Source organism: Sarcophilus harrisii, chromosome 2, assembly GCF_902635505.1.
Source record: "Sarcophilus harrisii chromosome 2, mSarHar1.11, whole genome shotgun sequence".
In the NCBI taxonomy this organism is placed as follows: Eukaryota; Metazoa; Chordata; class Mammalia; order Dasyuromorphia; family Dasyuridae; genus Sarcophilus; species Sarcophilus harrisii.
In genome coordinates, this window is record NC_045427.1 from 435,126,653 (window position 1) to 435,154,502 (window position 27,850).

General features: G+C 44.8%; 1 protein-coding gene across 1 annotated transcript; it reads left to right on the plus strand.

Annotated features, from left to right (window-relative positions):
- The first annotated feature begins 6,042 nt into the window (after positions 1–6,042).
- Positions 6,043–26,068, plus strand: FAM110A (family with sequence similarity 110 member A). The gene is given in 3 exon segments (XM_003757054.4): positions 6,043–6,497; positions 21,409–21,734; positions 21,736–26,068. Coding segments are annotated over 2 exon segments (981 nt in total). The 5' UTR covers positions 6,043–6,497; positions 21,409–21,576; the 3' UTR covers positions 22,559–26,068.
- Positions 26,069–27,850: the final 1,782 nt, after the last annotated feature.

The window sequence follows — 27,850 nt, forward strand, 5'->3', positions numbered from 1 at the left end:
TTCTCAGACCATGTAACTTATGGTACTGTGAGCACCTAAAATCAATAATTTTTATCTAGTTCTAGTATTTCCCCAGTACTCCAATGCCCCACTGCCCATCTCAGCCAGTCAGTCAATAAACATTTATTAAGTACCAACCATGTGTTAGACATGGTAACATCTCCTAGTTGTCCCTTCAGAATTTCAAATTCAAGCAGTCACAAATAAAAGTCCTTCATTATCTTGCCCCCATTTTTTATTTTTTATTCATAATTTTAAATTTCACTTGAGGATACCATTATCCAAGATGTTCAATCACCCAGATTCATAATCTCAGATCCATCCTTGACTTTTTCCACTCCTTCCTGATAGCTAATCAGTGGCCAGTTTGTTGATTTTACTTCCATAACATCTGTGGCATCTATTCCCCTCTCTTAACTACCCTAGTTCAGGCCCTTATTCCTTTTTGTCTAAATTATTGTAGTAGACATTTAACTTTTCTCCCTTTTTACAGTTTTTCCCTTCTTGAATCCATTTTCCACATTGCTGCCAAAACAATTTTTCTAATAAAAGGCTTCATTTCTAAAATGTATAGAGAACTGAAATAAATTTGTAAGAATACAAGTCATTCTCCAATTGATAAATGGTCAAAGGACATGAACAGGCTGTTTTAAGATGAAGAAATTAGTTATCTATAGTCATGTGAAGAAATCCTTTAACTATCAATTAGAGAAATTAAAACAACTTTGAAGTACCAGTTCATACCTTTTAGATTAGCTAATATGACTGAAAAGGAAAATGACAAATGTTGGAGAAGATGTGGGAAATTTGGGACATTAATACATTATTGGTGGAGTTGTGGACTGATTCAACTATTCTGGAGAACAACTTGGAAGTGCTCAAAGGACTTCCCACATTCCCTTCACCAGTCATCATTATTCTCTTCTTGCCATTTTAGCCAATCTGAGAGGTGTAAAGTGGTATTTCAGATTTGTTTTAATTTGTATTTCTCTAATCAATAGTGATTTAGAACATTTTTTCATATAACTATAAATGGTTTTAATTTCATCATAGATGTTTTATTTTTCTTAAAGATTCAACTCAGGTATTATCTTCCTCTAACCACACTGTCTCCCTTCCTCCCCTTCACCATTCCTCCCACTGCTCTTTTCCTTCTTGGTTTAATTTATATTTATTTGCATCCATGTGGCATCATTCTAATAAAATTTAACTTCCTTGAGTTCAATAACTGTTGTTAACTTTGTGCAGCTCAGGACAGTCTCTTACATATGGCAGATGCTGAAGTGTTTGTTGAATTGCATTAAACATCATAGAATGTCATGACTAAAAGGGAATATAGAATGTTAAAGTTGAAAAGAATGGTGGATATGTGGCAACAAGATCACTGTTTAAATTACTTGATGAATTGTACAGAAAAGAAGGATTAAATTTATTCTTTTGATCCCAGAGGGCAGAGTGTGGACTAGGAAATGAAAGCAGAAATTGTAGCGGCAGATTTCAGTTAAATCTAAGGGGGAAAGTACTTCATAACATTATGAGATATTAAAAAGTGAAATGGGTTGTTTGGTAGTGGAAGACTCCAACTCCTGGACAAACACAAGTTATGGATATAACAGAGGATGTAATAAATATTTGTTTAGGAGTAAGTTGTACTACATGTTCTCTGAGAGTCTTTTCACCTCTGAGATCCTATTAGAATGTCTGAGCTTAAAGGGCCTTTAGATGTAGTCCCAAACCTGTCATTTTATAAAAGATGAAATGGATAGTCAAGAGAGATGAAGTGATTTTCCCCAATATTGGCTATTAGGTGGTGCAGGTAGTTGGGCCTGAAGTCAGGAAGACCTGAATTCAAATTTGGCCTCAGACACTTCCTAGCTATATGACTTGGGGCAGTTACTTATCCCTGTTTGCCTCAGTTCCTTATTTGTAAAATAAACTGGAGAAGGAAATGACAAACGAGTTTAGTACCTTGGCCAAAACTCCAAATGGGGTCACAAGTCAGACATAAATGAAAAAACGACTCAACAACAATATGGTTAAGTTTTGGCCCCCTATTTCCAGACTTTTAAGTGTAGGTTCCTTCTACTATAAGTTGCTGTCATGGGAGTAGTACAAAGCAAGTAAGTACCCATCCTTCAACTTTGGGTTGTCATTTGAATTAAAATTCTGGGTCTTTGGAGGACATGGTGTTTCATTTCAGCCCTATTCTACCACTTGAAGAATAATGGCCTTAAAGGGATTAGCTTTGACAGCAGGGAGTGGCTTAGGATGGTTGAATGGGGATTTAGGATAAGGCAGATTGTAATCAAGTCCGGGACAGCCTCCACCCACTGATCTTGTCACCAAAATGTCAATAGTGCAGAATGTTGATTATTTTTCCATTCTTGCTAGATAAACAGCATAATTATCCTTCTCTCTCCTCTCTTTCTTATTTGTATCCAGTTAATTACAGTATGGTTCTTGTTCCACAGCAATCTGTTTGATTACTTGAACATATTGAGGGCAGAAATTGGATCTAACCCAATCTTTTAAGACACCCAATGATTGATTAATGAATGGTGTCACCAAACTATTCTGGGAATTGTAGTCTATAAATTAAGAATGCACAGTATTTTAGAACTCTCAAAATACCCCGTGTTCAAGAACCTCAGAGTTCCTTCTATTCCCTCATACATTCTGCAGCCCAGGGGGCATCATTTGCTCTTGGGGTGTTACTTTCTGAATTTGCAAGGTCAGATTCCAGTTCTTGAGCATGTTGTAAGGAGGAATGCTTTGAAGTGTTAAGTCCAGGGATAGAAATAACACTATATTTTTTTCTAGGACCTTTCATCTCTTGATGAAGGCACAAACATTAATTAAAGCTGTATTCCACTCCTGGTAGGAAAGAGGATATTATTATCTTCTTTTGCTGACAGGGAAACTGAGGCATAGTGATGGTAAATGGTTTATTAAAACACTGTCAAGACTAAGAGGTAAAGGATTCTATATCAGTGGGGCCATGGTAGGTTCATTACCAGGACCTTTCCATGGACATGGGAGAGAACTTTATGTGGGAGGGATGAAGAGGGACATTACAGGAATATTATTTATTCTACCAATCCAGAGCACTTACCATATTCAGTGTCCTATACTGGCTACTTCAGGAAGGCCTAGTTTCCAGCTTTTCCAGAGCTTGCAGTTTCTTTTGGGATAAGATATATATAATAATAGAACAAAGCAGAACTTGATAAGTATATGAGAGATTAGATACAGCAGGAAGATTCCAGAGATTCAATCCAACAAGCATTTATTTTGTGCAAGGCCTAGCATTTATTACTATGGATATAAAATAAAAATTAATATTGCCTCTCTACTCAGGGAGTTAGCATTCTACTGGGGAAAGGGCTGGATGGGAGATATATCACATGTACACTTATACATATAACACAAAGTAGGCAGCAATGGGGACAGAGGTAAGAGTAAGATGATTACTCTAGGAAGGTTTTGAGGATAAGAATTTTCAGCTCAGCCTAGAAGGGAAGGCTACACAAAGAAGATGGGTGGAGCCTTTAATAAAGTTAAAGATTCCAAAGGTATGAGATTAGGAGGAAGACTATTACAAGAGTTTGGAGGTAGGGGGAAGATAGGAGTTGTGTGTGGTAGGCTAGGTTGGACATGACCTTGAAGAATTCACAGAGGGAAGAGATGTGATAGTTTGGAATCCAAATCTGATGGTTCCCTTTGCTTGACTTGGAGAGATTGGTTGGGAGCTAGAAGGCTTTTAAATGTCATGTTTATGGAGGAACGAAAGTCCAGGGGGTTCAATTAGTTTGTTATCAAGCTTTGGCCAACATGCTAGGGGTGAACCACTCTTTACTCTTTTTTACTCTCTTCACACTTTACTAGACTGGTTCTTAGGACAGAATTAAAAACCCATTTATTTAGCATGTTAAGGTTTTGCCAAGCCATTGACCTACAATGTCTAATTGGCTCCTCCCAACAACCCTTTCAATTAACTATTATTATTATCCTCATTTTGTTGAAGGGGAATTGAGACTCAGATAAATGTAATGATAGGACTTTTTCATACTTGTTGCATACAAGTGACACAGCTAGTTGGTATCAGAGATAAGATTTAAACCCTGACTCTTGGCTCTGTGCTTTTTCTACTGTCATGCTGCTTCTTATATTCTATCTTCTTATATTTATATATCTTCTATCTCATATTCTTATATCTAGGTGGATAAAACCAAGGCTTTTCTGTGTTTTGAATTAAATTTTATTTTTAAATTAACAATCATTTATTTATTTTTTTCTCCCACTTCCTTATTTATTTTTTCTCCACTTCCTTAAGTGGAGGGGAAGAAAGAAAAAACTCAACCCATCCAACAAAAGATATGCACAGGGAAGCAAAACCCGATATTGGCCATTTCCAAAACTATATGTCTCATTCTACATGTTGATTGCATCCCTCTATTTAAGGAGGTAGGTAGCAAGCTTTATCACCGGTCCTCTGGAATCATGTTTAATTACTGAATTGGTCAGAGTATCTTTCAAAATCTTTTTTTTTTTTTTTTTTACAATATTGTTATTGTATAAAGTTTCTTCTAGTTGTATTCACTTCATTTTTGTATCAATTCATATAATACAGTATCAACTAACATTTATATAGATCGTGCTACTATGTGCTAAATACAAATATTATCTCATTTTTGAGAGGTATGTGCTACTAATAGCTTTATTTTATAGTTGAGGAAACAGACGAGAGGTTAAATGACTTGCCCACAAAAGCTAGTCAGATTTCAGCTCAGGTCTCCTTCATTCTAGGTCCAGCACTCAATCCACTCTACTACCTAGTTGTTGCTACATTTTTTCTCGGGGTTCTCTGAAACAGTCCCCTTCATAATTACGTGCAGCACAATAGTACTTACAAGCACAATTCCATCAGATTCATATGCCACATTTTATTACCCAATTAAAGGTGATCCCTTTAGTTTTTAGTTCTTTGACACTGTAAAACGGACTCCTACAAATATTTTTGGATGCAGAGGGCTTTCTTTTTTGATCTCACTGGGGAATAGGCCTAGCAATAGTCTCCTGACAAGTTTTTTGAGGAACAAGAGCCACTTCCATTTCCTATGAGATAGAAGCAGATACACGATGCTTTGTTGGACATAGCCCAGTTCCATTTCTGTTTTTCCAGTCTTTTTTCATCTTACTATTCCATACTTTTTTTTTTTGATCAGGGACACCCCTTCTTAACGTTCCACAAACAAGATATTCTCTCTCTCAGCTTTGGGCATGTGCTCAGGCTATCTATCACTCATGCCGGGACCATTCTCCCTCCTCTGCTCCAAAGACTCTCCCTCCCTGGTTTCTGTAAGTCACGATTAAAACCTCCCCCTCTGCTGGAATGTTTTCTCTCTGTAAATAATTATCTGGGCGGTAGCTTGCTCTGTATGCTTATCTCTGCATTGCCATTGGGCTGTAAGCTCCTGGAGGACAGGCGGGTCTTTGCTTGGGCCTGGAATCGGGAAGTCCTGAATTCAAATTCCACTTCAGACACGAGCTGCGCTTCCCTGGGTAAGTCACCTAACATTTGCTCAGCTGTAAAATGGGCACAACGCCTGCCTCCCACGGCTAGACCGAATGAAATACTAAAGCGCACTGGCAGGGCATCAAAAGCGATGAGGGCGATGGGGCTAGGCCTGAGGTCAGGAAGACTCCTCTTCTTGACTTCAAACGGGCCTCAGACACTTACTGTCGGGTGGCTCGGGCTAAGTCGCTTAAATCTGTGTGCCTCAGTTTCTTCATCTGTAAAATGGGCTGGAGAAGGAAATGGAAGCTCTCTCCAGTATCTTTGCAAAGAAAGTCCCCAGTGGGGCCCCGGAGAGCCGGACGCGACCGAACGCGGTGCATGATGGTAGGGATGCTGATAATGGGTAGTTGCTGAAGTCGTTTAATAGCCTTCCAATAATCCGTGAGGACGGGGCAGAGAAGGGCGCCCCGAGCCGGAGGGCTTCGAGCGCAAGGAGCGAGGGCCGACGGGAGGAGGCGCTTTAGGACGCGGGCCAGGCCGGGCCGGGAGCCAGGGAACCGATCTTCATTCATAAAGCATAGCCTCTCCTACAGTCGCCTAGCAACTCGGGCAGCGCGGAGTTCGAAGGGAACCCAGGAACCAATCGGGGTATCCGGGGTGAACCATTCTGCTCACTGAAGGGGGAAACCAGGGTACTGATGGACCCTTTCTCCCGTCTTCCTGTCTGGGAGTCCTCGGAGATCCAGAGGACGAAGAAGAGCGACGAAGTAGCCTTTGGCCACGCAGGGGGAAACGACACTAACCAGAGCCCGGGCTTCAGAAGGAGGGAGGGGTGATTCACTCTCCCCCCCGCGCCTGCGGCTTGCAGGCGTTGGGAGCGGCCGGTCTCCGTTGGGAGCTCGGGCTGCGTGGGGAGGAGGGGCGGGGCAGTTCCGGTGTGCCTGTTTGGGGAGCGGCGGATCGTCCGGAGCCTGCTGAGGTCGGCGCTGGGACCCCTGGGCCGGGGGCGCGGGAGTGTCGGGGCTTGGTCCGCGCGAACTCGCGGGTGCTAGGGCCGGAGTCGCGGGGCGGGGCCTGTTGGGCCTCGCAGCCCCGTCGCTTCTTGTTGGATCGGTGACAATGGGCAGGTTCCCTTATCTTTCATCCCTACAAACGGGGAGTGGGGCGGGGTCGGGCCCGCTGATCTCGAAGCATCCCTCGCCTCCCCGAATCCCAGGGCGCCTTGTGTGACGGGGGATCTGTAGGGGCCCAGCCCAGTACGGCCGCTTCCCCCCTCCTCTTCGCCCCATTGGCCCGGGGGGTGTCCGTGCCCCCTCACGAGTGTGGAACCGCGACGGGGCGGATGGCGTCCGCCCTCTTCCCTCGCCCCAATTTGTAAGCGGCTCTTGGACGTCGTGGTCTCCGTATTCCTAGAAAGGGCCAGCGCGTCTTGCTGTTGGCGCTCTGGGATGGAGCCAGCCTGATCGGGTTCCGGGGAAACCCATCTGGGTTCTTTATGAGGGAGAGATCCCTAATGTTTGGGGTTGCCCAGCAGGGAAGTACATTGGGCAGCCTTTATGCTTATGAAATGGCTGTGGCGCGGACGGGCGCGTTAGGTGGGCCAGTGGCTGGGCTGCCCACCCGCCCTCGGGAATCCCGAGTTGGCACCTACCTGTAGGGGCAAGTTATCACACCGCTGTTCGCCTCGGTTTCCTCCTTTGTAAAATGGGTACGACAATGGCACTCCCGGGATTATCGTGAGGCTCCAAGGACGCGGTCACTGCGAGTAGGTTAGCGCAGTGCCCCGCACATAGTAGGCGCTCTGTAAGTATGTTATTACCCGTAATCGTGCTCGGGGTCATGGCTGTGTGTGAGGGCGCTGGGACAAAGCGATAACGATCAGTCCATCTCTGCACCCAAGGAATTTGCGTTCTGCCGGGAGGACACCGCTGTAGCCAGCCGCCAATACAAAGTTCAGAAGGGAGAGGGCTGATAAGCTGAAGGGCTCGGGGAAGGTGAAGCTGCCTGTGCTTTGCGGCAGGTCGGGTTCTGCCAGGCAGAGGCCGTTCCTGACTGCCTGGGTACCAAGCCACTGAACGGGGGATGCAGTGTCCCGGGGGGGAGCGGCCAGCAAGCCGGTGTGACCGACCGGTCTCCCCCAAGGCCGCAAAGGAAGATGGCTTCACAAGGCCTGGCTGAGGATTTCACGTTCTGTCCTGGAGGCAGTCGGAGACATTAACTGATGGAGGGACCTTTTCTGAAGAATGCCAGTCTGGGTGTGAGAGATGAGTTGCAGAAGGAAGACTCCGCGTTAGATTTATTAGGAAGCAATTCTAGCCTTTCTGGGGCACAAGGGTAGAGGCTATGTGAGTAGAGAACATGTGTGAGATGCAGAGGAGATAGGATTTCAGCAGGACTTGACAACTAATTCTTTATGAGTTGGGGGAAGGTAGAGGAGGCGAGAATGATTTCAGTTATGCAGTTGAGTGATGGGAAGGATGGATAGTAGTCAGATCAGCTATAAAGTCCATTCCAACTAACATTTATTAAGCACCTATTATGTGCCAGGGATTAGTTTAAACATGGAAATACAAACGGTCCTTACCCTTAGGGAGCTCACAGTACGGTGGGGGAAACATGTCAATAACTGTAAACACAATTTATGAATGGATAAATTGGAAACGGGCCTAGGGCGAGGGCACTAAGAGTAAGGAGTCCTGGAAAAGGCTTGTTGCTGAGGGTGAGATTTTATCTTATACCTGAAGGAAGTCAGGAAGGAGAAATGTGAAGGGAGATGATGCCGGCATGGGAAACTAACAAAAATGATTGTAGTTGTGGGATGCAGTGTAAGGAACAGCAAGGATGCCTGTATCACTAGATCAAAGATATATGGAGACGGGGAGGAAGGTGTAAGAAGAATGGAAAGTTGGAAAGGGATCAGGTTAGGCAGGACTTTAAAAACCAAGCAAGTGACTCCTTTCTAAGTAAGGTAGAAGATGTGTGTTGGACATGCTGTGTTTTAGATATCTAGAATGGAGGTGGAAGTTGGAAACAAGGCTGAAGTGAGGGCTGGATGCATATAGATTGAGCTAAAGTGAATTGAGATGATTGAGTGAAGGTAGTTAATGAGATCAACAGAGAGAGGATGGAATCCTAAACATAAAGCAAGCAAAAGGAAGAGGATATTGTAACAAAGGAGACTGAGAAAAAGCAGTTATAGAGGTAAGCGGAGAACCGAGAGATATCTGTCACAGTAGCCAAGGAAGAAAAAAGAACCCAGGAGGAAAATGTAGTTGTTTCTGACTTTTTTTTGGCCCCACTTAGAATTTTTTGGCAGAGATAATGGAGTGGTTTGTCATTTCCTTCTTCAGCTTATTTTTCAGATGAGGAAATTAAGGCATAGATGGTAAGTGATTTGCCCAGGGTGACAGTCTGAAGCCAGATTTGAACTAGTGTCTTTTCTTGATTCCAGGCCAAGAGTGAAGCTAAGGGTGTAGATGCAGTATTAAATGCTATCAAAAAGTAAAGAATAATTGAGGAAAGATCACTGGAATTGTCAGCTAAGAGATAGTCGCTGAAATATTCAAGCAGCCAGGATGCAGTGGAAGGGATTCTTAATCTGAGTAAGAGTTGGAGTAGGTGAGGAAAGATCACTGGAATTGTCAGCTAAGAGATAGTCGCTGAAATATTCAAGCAGCCAGGATGCAGTGGAAGGGATTCTTAATCTGAGTAAGAGTTGGAGTAGGTGAGCTTCAAGTTCTCTCCAATATCCTAATGTAGGATTATACTAAGATTCTTTTAAATTCTACTTGGCATTTCTTTATTAAGTGCCTGTTAGGCACAAGGCAGGGTGCTGGACTCTATGGATAGAAGGATGAAGAGAATACAATCCCTGCTGCCTCAGGAAGCTAACAGACTCTTGGGGTCAGGTGGTACTGGGATAAGTATCAGTCATACAGAGTAGGATGTGCCAATAGCCATGGAAATAGACAATGTGCTTTAGAATAAATTGAAAGAATTGACTTGCCCACTGTAGAACAAGTTGAAAAGTGGTAGTGCTAGAATTTGAACTCTGGGTCCTTAATTCCAAATCCAGCTTTTTAAAAATAATTTTATTTTATTTTTTTTCTCAGTTACATGTAAAAACATTTTTTACATTCATTTTTATATTCCTATCTTACTCTCTTCCCTCCTTGAGAAGGCAAGCACTTTGATATAGATTATGTATGTGTAGTCATGTAAAACCTGTTTCCACATTAGCCAAGTTACAAAAGAGAACACAGACCTCTCAAAGGAAAAAAAAAAAATCACGAAAAATAAAGTTTAAAAAAAAGTATCCTTCAATCTGCATTCAGATTCCTGGCAGTTCTTTCTCTAGAGGTGGATAATGTTTTTTCATCCTAAATCCTTCAGAATTGTCTTGGGTCATTGTATTTATGGCTTAAAGTAGTTAAGTCATTCATAGTTGATCATCATACAATATTGCTTTTACTGAAGACAATGATTTCTTGGTTCTGTTCACTTCCTGACTTCTTTTCAATTCGCTACACTAATTCTTCTAAACTGTTCTTAGCAAGTAGCTGCCCTGTCTGATATCTGTCAGTGATGGGAAGCTCACTTCATATGGGTTTCATTCCATTGAGGGGTAGTTCTATTTCTCAAGAAGTTTTGCCTTACATTGAACCAAAATTTGTCTCTTTGTAACTTAGATTATTCCAAATTCCTCCTTGATCTTAGCTCTGCCTTTTAGGGACACATAAAACAAGTCAGCTGTGTTGGACCATGCCAGGCTTTGGTCCTGCCTTCTCAGGCTAGAACATGCACAGGGGGATCAGGTGAGGCTCCAGAAATAATACTGGGGCCAGCCTGCTCTGGAATGGTGCCTGAGGGGCTGCTTGGGTTTGGGGCCGTTTTAGTGAGGCAACAGCTGGCTTGAAATTGATATGATCTTGCCAGCTCCTTTCCTTTCCAGGCTTCATGGGCAGCAGGACTCTGTTGAGTCCTAGAGAAGGGAGAGGGCAAGGGGAAAGGAAACACTGTCTGGCCTTGATGCTTCCCTAGTGAGGACTGGGTTAACCTTAACTGAAAAAGGAAACAGCAACTGGTAGGAAGAGTTAGGTAGGAGGAAGACTGTCTTGATTATAAAAAGCCCCAGATGCCCCACCCAGGATTTGAAAAAACTCGGGACTTAAAACAAAACCCTATGCAACAACTGATATATTTATTACACATTGTTTTGACAGCAGACCCTTCCCAACCAAAACAGTATGCATCTCCTCCCTTTTTATTCTACTTCCTTCTAAGTATATTTTCCACAAAATGGTTAAGCTAAAACTGGTCTCAGGGACAGGGTTGTGCCCAGATAGTTAATTGAGAAAGGTCTCTGGGGCTTGCGTCCTCTCTTTGTGGATAAAGCCCAAGTGCCATACCTCGGGGAGGGGTATAGGTTGTTTTAGTCGGCTGGCTTGATGATGAAGGTGCCTTTGGGTACAATGAGGGCTGGAGGGCAAGAATGCCCATTTTTCATGGCAGATTCATTAATAATGCTGCAGAAGGAGTTTCTTGTGTCTATAAGTCATAGAATGATAATTCCCATTTTGATAGTAATACTATTTAGCATTTACATAACTCTTTAAGGTTTATAAAGTGCTTTACATATGTTACCTCATTTGATCCTCACAAAAACCCTGTGAACTGGGTGCTATTAATACCCTTCATTTTATGATTGAAGAAATTGAGGAAAGCTAATGTAAGTGCCTTGTGCCTTTCCCGTCATACACTTGGTAAATATCTGAGTTTGGATTTGACCTGATTCCAGGCCTTGTGTTCTTCTAGTTATTAGGAAGAAGGTTATGTATGAATTAGTAAGCAGAGAAGGCAGAGACGATGCCGCTTTTGTCTTTATATCCTTAGAATTTTAGTAAAGTGCTTGGGCACATCGTAATCAATAAATAAATGCCTTTTTATTTATTGTTAAACTAGTCCTATGTAGCTGCAGAAGGCAAATAAGAGTTTAAATGACTTGTCCAGGCTTCCTGTAAGCCCTGGGTGACACTATGATGCCGAAAATTTAGATACAAGGTTTCAAAAGTTGTAGAAAGAACAGAGAACAAAAGAACAACCTACAAGGAAGTAAAGAAAAGATGGACATTCATGAATACAATTTTTTCTATTATAAATGCTTTCTTGAAATGGAAATTGTTAGACGTTTCAGATTCTTCCTGATGTTCTTCTGGGCACATAACATTCTGTTTTGTTTCTTTTATTTTCCTTTTCTGTCTTTTTTCTAGTTTTTTTCTTATTTTTTATTTAGTGCAATAAATTTTTTTAAAAAGTTGTAGAAAGAACACTGGAATCAATGTCAGAGACTGAACGTCCAGTTTGGTATTCAGACTCGGTAGCTAATACTAATGTGAGCTAGGGCCTAGTAGTTTCTTTTTCTGGGCCCTTAGAGTCCTAATAAAGGGGTTAGATTAGATGGTCTCAAAGGGCCTTTTCAGCCTTATGTCCAGAGATACCCTTTTTTCTTTTTTAAATAAGTGAGGAAACTGAAACTCAGATATTAGGTGACAGGTATTAAAACCAGGATTCCAACCTTTCTTAATCGGCTCTTGGGTACTTTCCATTTTATTTCTCTGTCTATAATTGCAGCCCATTAGAGTTGAAGGCATCTCAGACCTTATCTCATTGTAGGACAATGCTTCATAGACTTGAGACTCAGAAAGGGAAAGTCACATAGTAAGTCAATAACAGAATTAGGATTCACTCAAACCCAGATCTTTTGACACCCAGGCTAGGGATTGATTCTTCCTTAGCACTATACTGTTCCTCTAAATTCATGGAACTGTGAGGGACAGGGTTCAGGAGAGGAGGAGAGACAGGACAGGAATGGGGGCTTCACCCAGGCCAAGGGTATAAACTAGTTTCCCCAGCTCAGGAAGGGGACTGGGAGCAGAGAAAGAACATTGGAGGGTGGAGCCACTTGTAGAATGCCCTAGACTGTTTTGATTTTAAGTGTATCATCAGTGTGTCATCCATTTGCCTAGAAGGAAACTTCTATTGGAGAATTTTAACTTGTCCCTCCCTCAGTCCCATCCCAAGGAGAAAAAATAGCAGTAGAGCTGGCATTAGACTAGGAATCGGGTGATCTGGGTTGGAGTTCTGGTTTTGGGACTGCCTTAGTATCCTCGTCTGCCATATGAGGGTTCTCTTAACAGTTGGGCAAGAGGATGGGCAGATGATCTGTGGACCTCATCTCCCATGCCCAGGCCAGCTAAGCCCAATATTTTTTGATGGGGAAGGACACTAAGGACTGCAGAGGGGAGCTGATTTTCCCAGGATTACCCAAGTGAGTCAGTGATGGAGAAATGATGAAGATCTAGGTTTCCAGATGTCCATTCTAGGACTTTCACAATCCCAGGAAAGCAGAATTAAGAAATACATGTTGAATCTTGAAAGACATAATTCTCAAATATACCCCTTTGGTTGATTCCCAGTCTTCAGCATGACATTTGATAACCTCTAAGTTTGGGCCCCAAGCTACCCTAACAGTCTTCTTCCACTGTTCTGCAGCACACACCTTTTCCCCAGCCAGTTGGGTTTTCTTGTCCTCAGAATACAGGCGATTCTTTCCCTTGTCCATTACTACTGTGTGACCTTGTTCATATAGAACACACATCTTTAACTTCTCTGGACCTCAGTTTCCATATCTGTGAAAGAAGAGGATTGGATCAGAAGGTTTCTTGGATTCCTTTTAACTTGGATTCTATGATCCCATGACTGTCTTCCTGCCTTTCCTTCTGTCTAATTCTTTCAGTTCTTCAGAGTCTAGCTTAAACCCTGCTCAGGGGTTGAATTCTTCCTTGAGCTTCTAGAGCCAGACATTCCATTAGTTATCATTTATTAAACACTTAGTTTGTGCCAGTTACTGTGCTAAGCTCCAGAAATTCAAAAAAAGACTAACAGTTCCTACTCTTGAGAAGTTTACAGTCTAATGGAGGTGACAACATACAAATATCAGTGTACAAACAAGTTATAGACACGATTGGTGAGGTTGGTCTCAGAAGAAAGCATGACAATTAAGGCAGACTGGGAATGGCTTCTTGTTGAACAAAGGAAACCGGGGAAGCTGATTGGGGGAACAATTCCAGGAACAAGGACATGCTCTTGTAATCAGGAGATAGTTTGTCTTGTGGTAGAAACAGCAGGGAGACAGTCACTGGATTCTACCTGGAGGGGAATCAAGAGAAAGAAAACTGGACAAGTGGGAAGGAACCAGGTTAAAAAAGGCTTTACAAATCCAATGGATTCTGGAGATGATAGGGAGTCCCTGGAGTTTATTGAATAAGAGGGATAACTGGCTGTTTTTCTGATTCATAGAATATTAAATCTAGATAACCTGGCCTTGTTACTGATCTCTTCTTGTATGTAATTTTTCTCTTTTGTTGGATCCTGTTTTTTTACCCATGCTTTCATCCCTTGCCCAGAGCAGGTGCTCAGTAAATGTTTGCCCTCTGGAAGCAAAGTCCAAAGTCCAGAGACACTCTGGGTACAATGGGACATCACTTTCTGTGTCCTGCTGTCCAATATTTGATGAGTATGGCTCTTGTTCACCTAACTTAAGCTCCTGAAAACCAGGAACCATCTTTAAAAATAAATATCTTTATATTTCAACAGCACAGGACTAGGCAGGTAGTTGTACTTCAGGAAATACTTCAAAAGGTTAGAAGAACTTTAGAAGGAAGCATGTGGTGCTGGAAGGGACCTTGGACACTGTTGAGTGCACTTTCCTTCATTTTTTGGGAAAGAAGAATAATATCTGCTGACACTAATACGATGCATCAGGATTTGCAAAGCACTTTTATCGAGGACCTGAGAGCCACCCTATGATTTTAGATTTAGAGCTAGAAGGACCTCAGAGGTCATCTAATATAATCCATTGTACTACAAATGTTACTATCCTATTTCACTGCTGAAGAAATTCTTTCCACTCAAAATCTTTGTACTAAACAAATGAAATTCATTCTCCTGGGGATGGTACAGATTGTAAATAAAAACCTGTTTTATAAAGGGGGGTAAAGTCAAGAGAAGACTGGATGTGAAATCAGAGGACTTAGTTTTGAGTCCTGCTTGCTTATATATAGCCCAGGTGGTCTTGGGCAAGGCGCAACCTCGGTAATCTCACCTTCATCACCTGAAAAATGAAAGGGTTGGATGCTCTCGACGACTCCAAGGTTCCTCTCTCCTCTACAACTCCTGACTAAAGATTTTGATCAGTGCCAGTCCCTAAGTTTGAGGCTCAAGCTGGGAAGTTGGTATTTAGGAGAAAGACCCCGGCTTGGCCATCCCCTGGCTATTCCTTGGTGTCCGTACCAGACTGGCCCTGCCTGGGCATCCCATTTCTTTAGGTACTTTCAGACCCTCAGACTTTCACAAGAACCCTGAGAAGGAAGGAACGCAAGTATCATTATTCCCATTTTACAGAGGATAGAGTCTCCCAGGGATGAATTGATTTACCCCAGATTATGCCATTTGTGTTTGAGACTTCTCAATGCCAGATCCGTGTTTGTCCATTACAGTGCCCTCCCTGCTTCTGCCAGCATGTGAACTGATGGTGATGGGTGAGGAGGGAAGATAGGGATCGATTTCCTCTGGAGATCTTGGGCTGGAAAAACCCGGCAGCTCAGGTTCCAGGGTGACCCCATCCGTGCCTCGGGGGTGGGTGGGCAGCTTGGTGATCAGTTTCAAGGTTGACTCATAGTTTGGGGGGGAGAGACATGTCCCTGCTGAGTCACCTTCCTCTCTCTGGGTAACTAGTCTAGGGTCTGGCCCTTAGGGATAAGCATAGGGGATTGGGTTCCTTTCTGGCCCATCATGTTCCATTATTCTCCCAGGAACAGACATACGCTTGGCAGGAGAGAGAATAGAGGAGGAGGGAGATGGTCCCGGAAATTTCTGTGCTTCATTGCCATTGTTAAGGATTCATAGGCCTGACTCTGCTCTATTGGGAATTATTTGAAAGAACACTAGTTTTGTAAATCAGACCTGGATTTGAGTCACAGCTTTACCATTGACTCACTGTGTAACCCTGGACAATTTCCTTTGCCCTTCACATTTTGTAAAATGGCCTTATATCAACTCCGCTTTTATTAACCTTAAGTTAATATGGAAAGGAGGAGGAGGGAGGAAAACAATAGCAATAATATATGTTAAGGTATCATAACAGTAGGAGCTATTTGTTGGCTGATCAGCCTGCTTACTGTTCCCTGTCTCCCTCATCCCTGGCTTCCCTTCTCTCTCCTGGCCAGGCTGAAGCAGAGAGAGGACCAGCTTAATTTTGCAAAGCACAATCATGTGTGTTTGGTTGGGGGGAAGGGAGAATCTGCATCAACCAACCAGTTGACAAGCATTTATTAACTGCTTATTGTGTTAGGTACTGTGCTAAACCACTGGGCTACAAAATTTAAAACAGTGCAACAACTTTTGCCCTTTTGAAAGAGAATGGGGACTCCTGTCTATCAGCAGGCTGTGGTTTAGAGCAGGGAGACAGGATCTGAGAATTCCAGAGCTGGAATGGGTCTTAGAAACCCTCTAATTCTACCTTTTGCTTGAAAGGGGAAATCCTCTCAGGTATTCCTGGAAGATGGTCACTTATTCTTCCAACCCCACCTACTGAGTGTAACAACAGCTTATCTATCTGTATAATTTTACAAAGTATTTTTCTCCCAACAGTCTTGTGGGGTTAGGTGATACAGTATGATCTTCTCCATTTTATGGAAATGTGAACGGAGGCCTAGACAGGAAGTAACTTGTCCAAGGTCCTGTAGAGAGACCCTATAAGAGCCAGAACTAGAATCTGTCTCCTGGCTGCCCTTTCTGCCCTAAGATCCTGTTCTGTGATTCCCTCCAGCTCTGACTTTCTGTGCTCCAAATGGCCATACATCCCAAACTCAGGATCCCTAGGGTTGGAGCTTCAGAAGCACACCTCCTGGAGGTGGGGCTGGGATCTTAAGTGCTCATGTCTCCGCCCTGTGTGGGCCTTCCCCTTACCTGGGTCACGTCTGATTGCAGGCTCTTGCAGCTAGCTACCTGGGGCCTCAGCTCCTCCCTCAGTCTTCTGGGTTCTGTGGCAGGGCTGTGTGTCTGGAGCAGGGCCTCCCTCCCATTCTCTGGTCCCTTCTCAGGTAACACTTGGCCTAGGGCAGCTCAGCTCCCCTGTGGACGGCAGCAGGAAGTTGCGCAAAGGCGGGTTACCTGAGTTCTAGGGGAGCCAGCTCAGAGCAGAGGGGGCTGGAGAGAGCCCAGACAGGTATGTAGTTGACTAAGACCCAGAATGCCAGGCACTCCTGGGGGAGGGAAGGGGCATGCAATCTTAAGGCACAGGTGATCCCTGGAAGGATGGGCTTGGGGTGAGGGGACTATATGTTGGTACTGTTTCTTAGGAGACTGGAGAGATCCCTCAGGACCCTCCTTTTTCCTTCCCTTTTTCCCATCTTCCCAGCATAATTTCATTCTGCACTTGGGGCAGAGGATAAGGAGGAAAAAACAGACCATTTATATTTGTGTGTGTGTGTGTGTACACAGAGGAGAGAAGGCTGGGTTGTGGGTAGTAGGAGCTGGTCAGGACCTGCACCAGGAGGCTTTTGTTAATTTTGCGAAAGAGTGAAACAGTCTCAGCAAGAGGCACTGGCTCCCTAGAGCCTTTATAGCACATAGCCCAAGACTCTCTTGGTCCTGGCTCCTAGAGGCCCTTGGGCTGCTCCAGGGCTTTTTAGGGAGAGACAAGCTGGCTGAGAGCTTCTTTGGGTAGGGAATAGAGGGTGTCGACAGAAGGGGTTCTGAGATTTCCCTTGCCTGATCTACTATTCATCCTGCCTGCTCTGAGTCACTTACTGGGGCTGTGCCACCAGATTTGGGCGCATCATTTGAAAACCTGTCACAGTTAGCTGTTGGCTAGACTTTGGGGCTGGGCTGGGTCAGGGCATGGAGACAAATCCTGAACACATTCCCTCGCTGTGAACTTTGACACTTAGAATCATAGGGTTGAGACATGAAGGGGATCTTAGAAATCCTCTAAATCCTCCCATTTGGTAAGGAAACTGAAGCCCAGGTGCTTGCTCAGAGCCATTCATCTAGTAGTGGCAGAGACAAAGTTCTGATCCAGGTTGTGACTTCCATTCTAGAGTTCTTTCCCTTATAGTGCCCTCCCTGCCTCTTAGGGGAGGACTCATATCTCCTACTTTTTAGAGCTTCAGTTTCCTTGTCTGTAAAATGGGACAAATTATATATGCTATCTAATCACATGCTTAGAGTGTTTAGAGAACTGATGTTTTAGAAGCTTGAGGGAGGATCAGAGGTTCATTTTTGTACCTATTAGCCAAGAGACTTCTTGAGTTCGAGCTCAAGGTAAGGTTTTTTCCAGTGGCTTTCCCCACATGGGTGCCTGTTAAGGGAGCCTGTAGCCAGGGGTGCTTGCTGCTTTGCTGTCCCCATTCTTTTGGGGTAAAGTACAGTTCCCTCCCATGTTCCCTGGGTTTAGATCCCTGAGACTATTCTCTCTAATGAAAATGAGGGATTTGTGAGGACAGCAGAATTATGGGAATTCAGCTGGCCCATCTGCAGGGGGTGGAGTGCTGCGGCCCTTGGCATCTGTGACCTCCTTCCCAGGGAGTGAGCTCTTGCCGGCAACGAGTCTGACTGGTTTGCAGGCCTCTCCTCCACCAGCCAGCTCTGGGAGGTACCTGTGTGAGCTCCCAAGGCAGGAGGATGTAGGGAAGAAGGGAAGGAGTATAGGGAGAAAGGCATATTACTTGTGGCAGGTCACTTAGCCAGAGGAATAGAGCTCTCAGGAGGGGAAGGGGACTTTGAGCTGCCTAGCCCGTATCTAGTTCAATTCAACCAGTGTTTATTAAGCACCTGCTATGAGCTATCTGTCACTTAGCTGCCCTAATCCCTGGGGATACAGAGACTCCGCCCCCCCCCAAAAAAAAAAGAAAAAAGAAAGGAAAAACCAGTCCCTGCCTCCCTAGGACTTTATATTATACTGGGGTGGGGGTGGGGGGTTTGCATCATAGGCATAGGTAAGTGAATACACAGTAATAACATTAAAAGGGCACAACACTAGGGTCTGACTAAGGGCTCAGGTAGTGCCCAAGCAGTGTGTCTTGGAGTTCAGGCCCCTCCTATTTCTCACCCTGAGTAGTGTATGGTCTTCTGCCCTTTTAGAGAGAAAATTGATAGAACCATTCTTTTTGGGCCTCTCTAACTTACTCATCCCATTCTCCCCCTTGTTCTTGAGCTGATGGCCCTCTCTCTCACCTTCAGGGTCTCCTTCCCTTGCTTCATTCATCTCGAGCATTTATTAAGTGCCTACTATGTGCTTGGTGTTGGAGAGTGGAAAAGATAAGACATTACTATGATAGACAGCTGAAAGATGCTTCTACTGTTAACCCTTTAGGCCTAGGTCTGTGGAGGCCAAGGCCTCTTTCCTCCCACTCCCCAATACACACATACAAACGCACCCTAGGCAGCTATCTCTGAGCACTCGTTCTGGGATTGGGGGTGGGGAGAAATAGAAAAGCTTTGCACTGGGGACTTGGGAGACCACTGACTGGTGCTGCTGTTGGGTGGGAGGGGAGCTGGATCCTTTGCCTGTTCCTGTCCTGCCTCCTCCATTGGTGTTGGAGTGGGATTGTGTGTGTTCATGTTGACTAGATGCAGGGGGGGGAGGGGGTTGTCTTGCCTCAGTTGAATCTAAGTGGTGGTGAGAGGACAGGCTGAGGAAAGGGTGACAGACACTGAGCTTTCCCTTATCTCTCTGGCTTTCAAAGCAGAGAACTTGGATCAGGGGCCCTAGGAACTTGCTTTGAGGGGATTGGGACTGGCTATGTAAAAGGAGCTCCTAGAATTTCTTTACCCATTCTGGTGGTTCTCTGCAACTTAGAATAATACATGGAATTATCTGGTACACTGAAAGATTAATAGTGACTTGTCCAGGGTCAGATAGCATGTGGCAAAAGCTGGACTCGGGTCTCCAGGCAGGTTCTCTATCCATAACTCTGTACTATCTCTCAAGTTGAATCAGATCCATCTTCTAGCTTTGGTACCTTGCACCTGCCAATTTTTTTTTTTTTTTTGTTACCTTTTGCTTGTTCTTTCTTTCTTTTTTTTTTCCCCCTTTCCTTTATTTATTTATTATAATAACTTTTTATTGACAGAACCCATGCCAGAGTAATTTTTTACAACATTATCCCTTGCACTCACTTCTGTTCCGACTTTTCCCCTCCCTCCCTCCACTCCTAGATGGCAAGCAGTCCTATATATGTTAAATATGTCACAGTATATCCTAGATACAATATATGTGTGCAGAACCAAACAGTTCTCTTTTTACACAGGGAGAATTGGATTCAGAAGGTAGAAATAGCCTGGGAAGAAAATCAAAAATGCAAGCAGTTTACATTCATTTCCCAGTGTTCTTTCTTTGGGTGTAGCTACTTCTGTCCATCATTGTATCAATTGAAACTGAATTAGGTCACTTTCATCAGAATACATCCTGGTCCTGCTCATTTCACTTAGCATCAGTTCATGTTAGTCTCTCCAATCCTGTCTGTATTCATCCTGTTGGACCTGCCAAATTAATCCCTCTGGGATTTAGTTTTTTCATTTGTAAAATAAGGAGGTTGATTGGATTAAATGGTATCTAAAATCCTCCCTGGCTTTGAATTGTGTGATCTAATAGGAAGGAAACTTTGAACCCCCAATATCCATACACTGCATCCCTTTCATTTGGCAAGACCAAGAATTGCCAGGACTATTTCTGGCAAAGCCCCCAGATTGTATAGTCCTAAGGATTATACATTGTAACAGGAGGAAACTGAGGCCCAGAAAGGTGGAGGGATTTACCCAAAGTCAAACTGGGAGTTAGTGTTATAAGCAGGGCTAGTCCCTGGTCGCCCTTCTGGGGGGGGGGGGGTTGTCATTTCTGTAGCAGCACATTGTCTGACTGCCTCCTGGCAGGGGGATGTGGAGGATGGAAGAAGGCAAGGGAATTTGTTGACTTTCACTTCATTCTCTGAAGTTTTATTTTTCCTTCCTTTCTCCCTATCTTGTCTGTTTCTTGTAATTCTTTTTTCCTTACTCTGCCTTCCCTCACACTCCCATCCTTTCCCTTTCTTCTCTTTGTCTCTTTCTTTTACCTTATGTCTTCCTCATTTGTCTCTTCTCTCATTCAGTCTTTTCTCTAGTTTCTTCTCTCTCCATCTTTTCTCTTTGTCTCTTCATCATCCCCTCTCTCTTTCCCTCTCCTTTTTTCTTCCCTCATCTTTCTCCTCCTATCTCTTTCCCCTCTTTGCTTCTTTCCCATCTCCTCAGTTTCATTGTCCACTTTGTTCATCTCTCCCCACCTCTCTTTCCCTCTATCTTCTCCAGTCTTCTCTTCGATTTTTTGTTCTCCTGTCTACCCTCCCCCATCTCTTCCACCTCTTCCATCTGTCCCTCGTCTTTCCTTGTTCCCTCCCCCTCCTCCATCTTTCTACCTCCCCCTTCTCTTTCTTTTCTTTCTCCTTTTCCCATCTTTGCTTGGTCCACTGGGAGAGTGAAGAATGTGTGTGGAGAGGGGGCAGGTCTTGGGGCTGGATTTGAAACTCCTTTCTGCGTACTGATTGGTTGCTGGGTAAGAGGTGAATCCAGCTAGGGGTGGGGCCTGGAGCCTTGAAATAGGGAAGGGAGCTGGCGGGATTGGTTCAGTTCAGCTCTTCAGCAGGCTGGGGGTGTCAGTGGATGGAGAGGGGGAGCCGGGTGACCAGAAGTGCTGGATGCTGGCTCTGATGCTGTACCTTTGTGCCTTTGTCTGGGCTGGTTTCAGTCACTGACAGAAGCTCTGCTTTACAACCTGCCCCATTCTTTTCTCGTAGTGGACTGGACGTTCTCGGCAGACTCAGGAGCCCACGGGCGCCCAGCTGTTGCTGCATCTCCCTCCAGTGCTCAGCCCAGGGTATGTGATTGCTCCCTGCTTGCTGCCTGAATTCATCTTCAGCCCCCACAGATTTCTTGGGGTGCCTTAGTGGCCAAAGCCGACAGTCATGCCCGTGGAGACCTTGCCCACAGCAGGGAGTTTGAAGGAGGTGGCCCCCGGACCCCCCTGCACCTCCAGCATGCCCTTCCGCATCCTTACCAAGGGGCGGTTCTTCGGCCCGGGCGAAGGGCACGTCCAAAACCGGTCTTGGAGGCTGGAGGCGGACAATAAAATGTGAAACTTGCGGGGACACCAAGGGGCCTTAAACCCTACTCCAAACGCCCCTCTTTGCGGAGTTTAACAATTTGACACTCGCGACCCCGGCTGCAGGCAGCCGCCGGGCAGAGGCTTGTGGGACTCGGGCCTCCCTCAACATGGAGGTCCTCAGCAATCTCATTAATCTGTGTGATAGCCCTGCGCCCCTGCCCGATGGCCCTCCTCCAGAACGCAAGTGGAAGGCAGGGCCCTCGCCTGGCCTGGGTCGGATGTCCCTAGGAGACGGGAAGCGAATGAGTCCTGCCTCTGAGGGTTCCCTCTCTACTCCTCTTCGACCCCCCAGCATAGCAGCAGTGCGCAGGGTGGATGTCCGGCCTTCTGGGGAGCCCCAAATCCGGGCCATTCCCAGTTCCCCTGCCAGCCCTTGCTCTAACCTGGGCACCTCACCAGGCCCCAGTCCCCAAGAGGGCCCGCGACGGCTTACCCACCTGCACCGCTCCAAGTCAGACCTGAGTGACCGATTCTCCAGGGCCACGGCTGACCTCGAACGCTTCTTTAACTACTGTGGCCTGGACCCCGAGGAAGCGCGTGGCTTGGGTGTGGAGCACTTTGCCAGGGCCAGCTCGGACATAGTCTCAGTGAAATTCCACAGCGTCAGCACCAGCAGCTCGGAGGGCACGCAGTCCCAGCGCAGTGAGGCCACAGCTGAGGACAGGGCCAGAGAGCGAGCCCCTTACGGTGTCTCTGTCATTGAGCGAAATGCCCGTGTCATTAAGTGGTTGTACGGGCTGCGGCAAGCTCGCGAGGCAGCGCAGAGAAGTTCCAATGTTTAAGGGTCCCTGGCTTTGTGCTCCTGAAGCTTTGTGCTCCGGGCCCTCCAGGGAGGGGGTGCCTGCAGCAGGGAGAAGCGCACTCTGTCCCCCCGGCTCCAGTGCTGTCATTGGACATTTTGATGGAGATCCAGCCTGAGATTGGCAGGCCAGGAACCTTGGGAGAAATGTTTGCATGTTGGGTTCCATGAGACCAGTATCTGCAACAGAGATGTGGCTTCCTTAGACTCTCAGTAAACTTTATGGGAAGCAGACGCTTTGTCAAATGCAGAAAGTGTTGGTGGGGGGTGAAGGAGGTGGAGCAGGAAGCCAGTAGTGATTTGGGTGGCAAAGAGAGAACCAACCTGTGTCATCCCGGGCCCATGTGAAGTCCTGTGGAGCTCATTCTTTCCATTGATTGATAGAAGGTTTGAATGAGAGGAGGGAAGAAGTCAGAGGTGTGAAATGTGGTGCGAATATGTGGTGTGAGGTCCTCATGGAAGGCAAGACCCTCTTAGCCTTCTCCCCCACCCCCAGCTTGTCCCAGTTCCTCCCAGATTCTTCCCACATAAACTCGGCTTGGTAACTGCCCTTGAGAGGGTGGGAAGTAGGGCAGCCAGCCTTCGCAGCAAGGGAGTGTATTGGAGCTCGGAGCAGCAGCATGGCTACCAGTCTGGCCTCTAAAGGCTGGATGTGATCAGTATTCCCCTGCTTGCCTCATGTCCCATCCCCTCAATACCTTGTTAGGGCTTAAGAACCCTAGTATGTGCTAGGGTTCCTGTTCTGGTGCCCCCAGCATCTTCCCTTGAAGAGAGAATATGTGTGTGTGTGTGTGTGTACAGTGCTGTTTTGTGTATATGTGTGTAATGGGAGCAAGGGAAGTGCTAATTCATAGTCAGATACTACCTTGTTTCTATTGGGCAGATTCCTCAAGAAACTGGACTTTTGGTTTCCCTTCTCTTAAGCTGTGAGAACTCGGTTTCACCATGCCACTAGCTGGACCCCTGTTGTCCTTCTTTGGAGTTTCTTTGTTAATAAACCTATGTGATTTTGCTTTGGACAAAAAGGTCTCATTCTGAAAATGCTGATGTTGGTTTCCTGTTTTTAAGGTTTGGGCCCAGTTCCGGGGAGTGGGGGAAGGGGAAAGAGGACAAACTGAAGCTTTGAAGGCCTCAGTAATTATTAACTCTTGCCTAGATAAGATGAGATTTTGGAGGGCAGAGTCTTCCTCAGGCCTAGTCCAGCCCGGCCCACTGAAAGGGAAAAAGTAGGAAAAAAGGTAGAAAGAATACTGGGTTTGAAATTACAGAGGATATGAATCTGAATCTTGGCCTTGCTTCTTTATTGCTTGTGCGACTTTGAGCAAGTCATTGCCCTTCTCTGATCCTCCTATTTCTTCTTCTGTCAAAAAAGAGTGGGATTAGATTAAGGACTCGACCTTTTTTGTATCATGGCCCCTTTTGGCAGAATGGAGACTGTCAGAACAAGGTGGAGCCTTAGAATATAGACTGGAGAGAATTCGGGACTACTTCTTGGAAACAGGTTTTTAAATACATTAAAAAATACAAAGAATTGCAAAGGAAATCAAAGGTTAGTGAATATAAAGATTTTTTTTTCCCCATCCACATTGACATGCCCTGAAATTTATCCATGAACCTCTTGGGCTTTTGTGAACACTAAGTAAGATAATCTCTCTAAGGCTATTTCTTAGAGCACCTTGTTCTCATCACAGTCCACTTTCTTCCTTACCTCCTATTCCAAATCACAAAAGGAGGAAGGGTCTGAGGGAGAGAGTCAAGAAAGATAGGAAAAGAGGCAGGTGGGGGGCGAAGAGGAAGAGATTTGCAGACTACACTGAATAGGAAGTCAGGAAATCTTCCTGATCCTGCGAAAGATGTAGTCAGAGCACCTGGGTCCCCATCGTGGCTCTGATACTGCTGGCCCACCTTGTTGAAAATCACTTTTCTCTGGGTGCTTCAGTTTCCCCTGTAAAATGCAAAAGATTGGGTTAGATGGCTCCCAAAATCCCTTCCAACTCTGAATCTAGGATCCTAGGAAGTTACTGTGGAAATTAGGGCAAGTTCTTTCTAATCTCCAGCTTTGTTTCCTCTTTAGCAAATTTAGGGGGTTGGATTGTAGGGTTTTTAAAACCTCATCCAGTTTTAGAGCTTTAAGGTGCCTCTAAGGTAATGATCGGGGATTGGAGGAAGGCAGTCCAAGGAATGAAGGATCGGAGATTACAGTTGTGGCCGTTGGTATCAATGCCTGGGGAAGAGGGCAGCTGGGAAGCTTCTAGTCCTACCAGACTGAGGCTGGGGAAGGAGAAATGGTTTCCTCTTTTCCCTGGGGATCTTGCTGGCCAGAGGATCAGGAAAGGAAAACACTAATCAGTTTGTCGGTTGGAGGGTTTTATGGTAGTTTTTTGTGAGAGCATTGAAAGGAGATTTCCGATTGATGCTGAAGTGGTTGTTGAAAAATATCCAAGTTGCCCCAGCCAGTAGCAAATAGGCTTTCTGTCTGTCAGACAGCCAGGCAGCTCCCTCAGTGGCAGCCCTGGTCTTAAGAATCTGGAGACCTAATTTCTAGCCCTAGCTCTCTTGACTTATTTGTAAGACTTTGCCCAAGTCATTTCCCATTTCTGGGCCTTTAGTTTTTGCTCTAAAGTAAGAGGGGTTAGATTATATGATCTCTAGAATCCCCTCTGGTACATTGTAAGATGTTTAATGATCTTATCTAAGCTTTATAAAGAGTGTGGTATAATGGAAAGAAGACTGGCAATAGATTCACTCAAAATCCTGTCTAGAACATATACCAGATACATGAATATGAACTTATTCTAAGGGGGCTCCAGGGTAACACTCTTCAGATTGTAAATTAGGGAGATGCTGACTTTGCTGGTAAGGAGAATTTCCACACTGGGAATTCTCGATACTGATGACAGTCGCTCTTGGGGCCACTTCGCCATCACTATTCCCATCCCTCCCCCCCATCTAACCTTTGTTTTTCCTTTGGCACAATGCTCTGCAGGTACTTAATATAGCCTTGTTGAATTGAATTATTGAAAATCCCTTTGACCAGAAGAAACTATATATGTTTCTAACATCCATTCTTCCTAGCTTGAACATCCTTTAGTTCTTTGACCCAGTGACACACTTAGCATCTCCACTGCAGAGGCTCTCTGGGGAGGACAGAACCAGAAGAAAAGCAGCTGTAACTATTGCCATGGCAACAGTGCCGTCTGCCAAAGCTGTTAGGAGTGTGTAGAGGCTTGTAGTTGGGTATTCTCCACAATGGGGATCTAGAGTGAGGGTAACCAATCCTAGACCACCCCTGGGCACCTGATCTTAGCTTAGTACTGTGTACATGTTTGGGGGTAGAGGGGGTCCAAGTGGATACCCCTACATCCTGGAGGAAACCAGCTTTCCCTTCCTCTCCTGTGAGTGTCTTTCTCTTCACCCTGAATCACACTAGTAGAATGTCAATCTGGAGCACAGAATGGCAGTGCCGGAAGGGACTGAAAATAAAATCAAATTCCACCCCTTTTTTTTTTTTTTTTTTTAAATATATGGGGAAATAGAAGTCCAGGAGACTTGTTCAAAGTCACACTGCCCATTGTCCTTCAACCCAGAGGGTCTGGGAACAGGTGCACAGCTCCAAAGCAGGGCCAGCTTTCTTGGTGTGTCTTCTTGGGCCCTCTGGAAAAGACAGGTGTGAGGGCAAAGGGCCAGGGTCTGGGGAGACAGCAAGGATGAGAGAGGCGCCAGGCAGCTGGGATTCCTATTCAGGCTCACCAGCCTGCTGAGCCAGCACCTTCTCCCCAGCCAAATCCATATTTTTTATCCCTCCTGACCAACCTACAGAAACAGTGGAGTTATAGAATGTCAGTGTGGGGTGGGAATGGGGGATTTGAGAGAGGAAGCAGAGTCGTCTTTTTGGTCGATGCATTTTGTTATCACATTACATTCATTTCTGAGTCTATCTTTATTCTTCACCTTGCCCCTCTTGACCCCATCCTTGTAGCCAGTGGGAACCAAGTCTGTGACTTCATTGATATGGGGTACTCCTGGTAAGGAAGCTCCCTCTATTAACATAGATTAGTTTGTACTATAACTTAAACAGTCTTAGAGACTTGCCCAAAGCACTGGGTTGCCTAGGGTTATATAGGTTATAAAAGGCTAGGTAGGAACCCAGGGCTTCCTGCCTTAGCCACTTGCTCTCTTTCTATTATCCCACTGATTCTTTTTTTTTTTTTTTTATTATCACTTTTTATTGACAGAACATATTCATGGGTAATTTTTTACAACATTATCCCTTGCACTCACTTCTGTTCCGATTTTTCTCCTCCCTCCCTCCACCCTCTCTCCCCTAGATGGCAAGCAGTCCTATACATGTTAAATATGTCTCGGTATATCCTAGATACAATATATGTGTGCAGAATCGAACAGTTCTCTTGTTGCACAGGGAGAATTGGATTCAGAAGGTAAAAATAACCCGGGAAGAAAAGAATGCTAACAGTTCACACTCATTTCCCAGTGTTCCTTCTCTGAGTGTAGCTGCTTCTGTTTATCATTGATCAATTGGAACTGAATTAGATCTTCTCTAGAAATCCACTTCCATCAGAATACATCCTCATACAGTATCATTGAAGTGTAGAATGATCTCCTGGTTCTGCTCATTTCACTCAGCATCAGTTCATGTAAGTCCAAGCCTCTCTGTATTCATCTTGCTGGTCATTTCTTACAGAACAATAATATTCCATAACATTCATATACCACAACTTATTCAGCTATTCTCCAACTAATGGGCATCCACTCAGTTTCCAGTTTCTTGCCACTATAAACAGGGCTGCCACAAACATTCTTGCACATACAAGTTCCTTTCCCTTCTTTAGTATCTCTTTGGGGTATAAGCCCAGTAGAAACACTGTTGGATTAAAGGGTATGCAAAGTTTAATAACTTTTTGGGCATAGTTCCAAACTGCTCTCCAGAATGGATGGATCTGTTCACAACTCCACCAACAATGCATCAGTGTCCCAGTTTTCCCATATCCCCTCCAACATTCGTCACTATCTTTTCCTGTCATCGGAGCCAGTCTGACAGGTGTGTAGTGGTATCTCAGAGTTGTCTTAATTTGCATTTCTCTGATCAATAATGATTTGGAACACTTTCATATGAGTAGAAATAGTTTCAGTTTCATCATCTGAAAATTGTCTGTTCATATCCTTTGACCATTTATCAATTGGAGAATGGCTTGAATTCTTATAAAATAGAGTTAATTCTCTATATATTTTGGAAATGAGGCCATTATCAGAACCT